Raw genomic sequence first — 3,354 nt, forward strand, 5'->3', positions numbered from 1 at the left:
TGTATCTGTTGCTGGGTTGCTGTGGATGGATGGGACTGTTGGTCAGGCATAACCACTGAATGGACTGGCAGAGGGCTGCTTCGATGCAGCAATTATGCGTACTGTTGCAATCCCGGAGCAGATGCGTTCTTGCGAAACAGTTTAAGCACAACTTCTGCTGTTTTACATGTTTCTCTCGATCTGCGACTGACATGCGTAAGAATAGAGGACATAATCGGACTGGATGGTTCTCCTGTGCGCAGAGTTTGCAGGATTGCGGGTTTACCGTAACTCTGTTTTCGAAGGTCTGGATCGACCGCGAGCTATTGTCAGCCCTCAGTGCCCTGGATTGAACGCTCGCGTTTGGCTTGAACTCCTCAATCGCCTCAAGCGTTCGATGACGATCTTTTAAGAAAGCCTGGAATTCAGCCCAGAGTGGAATCTCTGACTTACTTAGCAGGGACTGTTCCCAAAGAGCCAAAGTTAGTTTTGGCAACTTGGACGAGCACAGGAAAACAAGCAGGCAATCCCAATTCGTGGTCTCGACTCTTGCTAATTGTAGGGCCGTTAAACAACCTTGGATTGTGCTCTCTAAATGCTTCAAGGATTTTCCGCATTCCTGGGCAACAGAAGGCAAATTAAACAAGATCTTTAATTGGCTATTGACCAGCAGCCTCTTGTTCTCGAACCGATTCTGCAAGTTTCTCCACGCTGACTCAAAACCATCATTGGTCAACGGAGATAAGGCCACAATGGATTTGGCCTCGCCGCTCGTCTTTGCATTAAGATGGAACAGTTTTTCGACTTCTGAAAGCCGAGGATTGCATACATAGATGGCGGAAAAAAGGTCCCGAAATGTGGGCCATTGAACATAGTCACCATTGAAAACTTCGCACTCGACTGGAGGTAGGCGACATCCGCCATGAGACGGCGCCAGATTGAAGGACTGAACAGACTGTGGCGCGCGTGCATCTTCAATGATCTCATTGAGGTTTGCTGCGCACCGCTCGTAAACGGAATAACAGTAGTCATACTTGGATTGCATGACCGTTATTGTGTCTTTGCAGTTTTGACTGGTCAGCACTTCGGAGCACATCTCGTACTCCCTTTCCACCTTGTCCCAGAGGGCCCTGATCTGCTCGAGTCGAACCCTACTCGTGTGGATGGACGGACCTTGGTCAGTCGGGGTGTTGAATCTGGCTTCGAACTGACCCATCCTATCGGTTATGGTCGTGAATTTCACCAAGGCCTTGTCTCCCTCAGCTTGAGCCCTTCTTTCAGTTGCTCTAGTGACCTGGGAAGACCCGACTGATTTCGCGGCCTTTGTAGATGGTGCAGGCGGTGGAACGTCGAGCGACGTGCTCGTAGATTTACGTGGAATGGTGGTTGCTAATGGGCTTTTGCTTCGAGAAGGATTTTCGCTTTCGGAAGGCACAGAGGATTCACTCGTTGCCCTGCCTCTGGAAGACGCCTCCGCTGTAGAAACGGTCAGAAGGGGTTTTGGTTCCTCACTGTCGCCGTTTTCCATGTTAAACTCTTGTTGGGGCCGCTGGATAAGCGCAGGAAGACAGAGTTAATCGACAAAATTATATTTATCGATTTGGGAATAAGTGCAGGGACGCTGGATAAGCTTAAATACAAATAATACTCGAAAGGGATGTTATCGATTTTAATTAGTACGGGGACGCTGGATGAAGCGTTCAAAATTTATGGTTATCGATTTTAAATCAATACAGGTACGCTGGATAACGCGTTGGCACGGATGCACTCGGTTCGAAAGATATGGGGGCGCTGGATAACGCGTAGAACAAATTAATCGAAAGAAATGCTATCGATACTCAATTAATACGGGGACGCTGGATGATGCGTTGGCACGGATGACCTCGGTTCAAAAGATATGGGGGCGCTGGATAACGCGTAGAACAAATTAATCGAAAGAAATGCTATCGATACTCAATTAATACGGGGACGCTGGATGACGCGTTGGCACGGATGAACTCGGTTCAAAGGATATGGGGGCGCTGGATAACGCGTAGAAAAAAATTAATCGTAAAAATGCTCTCGATTTTCAATTGATACGGGGACGCTGGATAACTCGTTGACTGAATTAATCGAAAAAGTTGCTAGAAATTTGAAATCAATACGAGGACGCTGGATAAAGCGTTTAAAAATTATGGTTATCGATTCGGGAAAGTGTGTGCGTTGGATAACGCGTAGAAGAAATTCGTCGAAAAAAAAAAACTGCTGTCGATTTTAAAGGAATTAAAAAAAATAAAAAATGGTCGAAAAAGGTTTTTATCGATTTGGGTACGACGGGAGGAAAAAATGTGTAGAATTAATTATTCGGGAACAAATAAATGTTCGTCGAAAATACTGTGGGGCTAGAAAGTGAAAAAGATTAATCGAAAATTGATGTGTATCGCCTTGGAAGAAATGCTTGGACGCTGGATAAAGCGTACCACAAAATAATCGGAACTGTTGTACACGGTTTGGAAAAATTAGGTTGTAAATTAGTCGAATTGAAACTCAAAACCAATAATACAAAAATGCACCCAAGTGTGAACGGCTCATCAACAGACTCAGCCGTGTATGGTAATGGTGTGGCAACCTTGGCGGCCAGTACCTACATACATATGTATTTATGCGAAATAAACAAACAAAGGAAAACTATTAAAAACGCAGATTTTTTAATTTTGTTTGTTTCACTTGGTTTGTGTTCGAATGCAGCGACACTGGTAGCCGCCGAGTCTCAATTGCCGGTCCAGCAATTTGTATGGATAGGTGCATATATGTATGCACGTATTATCGGCCAGCTGGAGGAGGGGGTTAACTTTATTTATATTTTTGTTCTGTTGTTGTGCAGTGGATGGAAAATATGTACATATGTTGTATATTTGTGGTGGATGGAATATGATCTTTATTTATTTTTCTCTCTTCTAAATGCCGCCGATTTGTGAACCAAAGGTAATGTACATATGTATGTTCATAAATCGGCAATGTTCGTACATACCTATGTGCGTATGCAAATTGTGTAAGTATGTACGTACATATATTACGGAATCGGTGTGGATGTATGGTTTTTATGTATGGAAAAAAAACTGGATGTAAACCTTTTCGGATATTGGCTGATTTAGAACATAGGAGAGGGGCATATAGCCATGTAAACACATGCATATATATACATATACTACTGCCCAAGTTGGTAGTATTGTTTAAATAAATTGGATGCAGCAGTATATCTACATATATATGCATGTATGTACATACATATATGATGGGAATTTCGGCACCGTACTTATCTTGGCAAAAAAAGGCGCTGGAATATCTCGGGCGAAGGACCAAAAATGAAGATGTCGGGGGCCGTGGCAAGTACAA

The 3,354-nt window shown here is 43.9% G+C and overlaps 1 protein-coding gene across 1 annotated transcript; it reads right to left on the reverse strand.

Moving 5' to 3' along the window:
- Window positions 1-265: 265 nt before the first annotated feature.
- Window positions 266-1,507, reverse strand: LOC138929341 (uncharacterized; the record flags this gene model as incomplete). Its single annotated transcript, XM_070288785.1, has 1 exon — window positions 266-1,507. A coding segment is annotated over exon 1 (1,242 nt), but the record flags the coding sequence as incomplete, so codon positions are not given.
- Between the last annotated feature and the right edge of the window lie 1,847 nt (window positions 1,508-3,354).

The sequence above is a fragment of the Drosophila kikkawai genome, unplaced genomic scaffold, assembly GCF_030179895.1.
Source record: "Drosophila kikkawai strain 14028-0561.14 unplaced genomic scaffold, DkikHiC1v2 scaffold_146, whole genome shotgun sequence".
NCBI lineage: Eukaryota > Metazoa > Arthropoda > Insecta > Diptera > Drosophilidae > Drosophila > Drosophila kikkawai.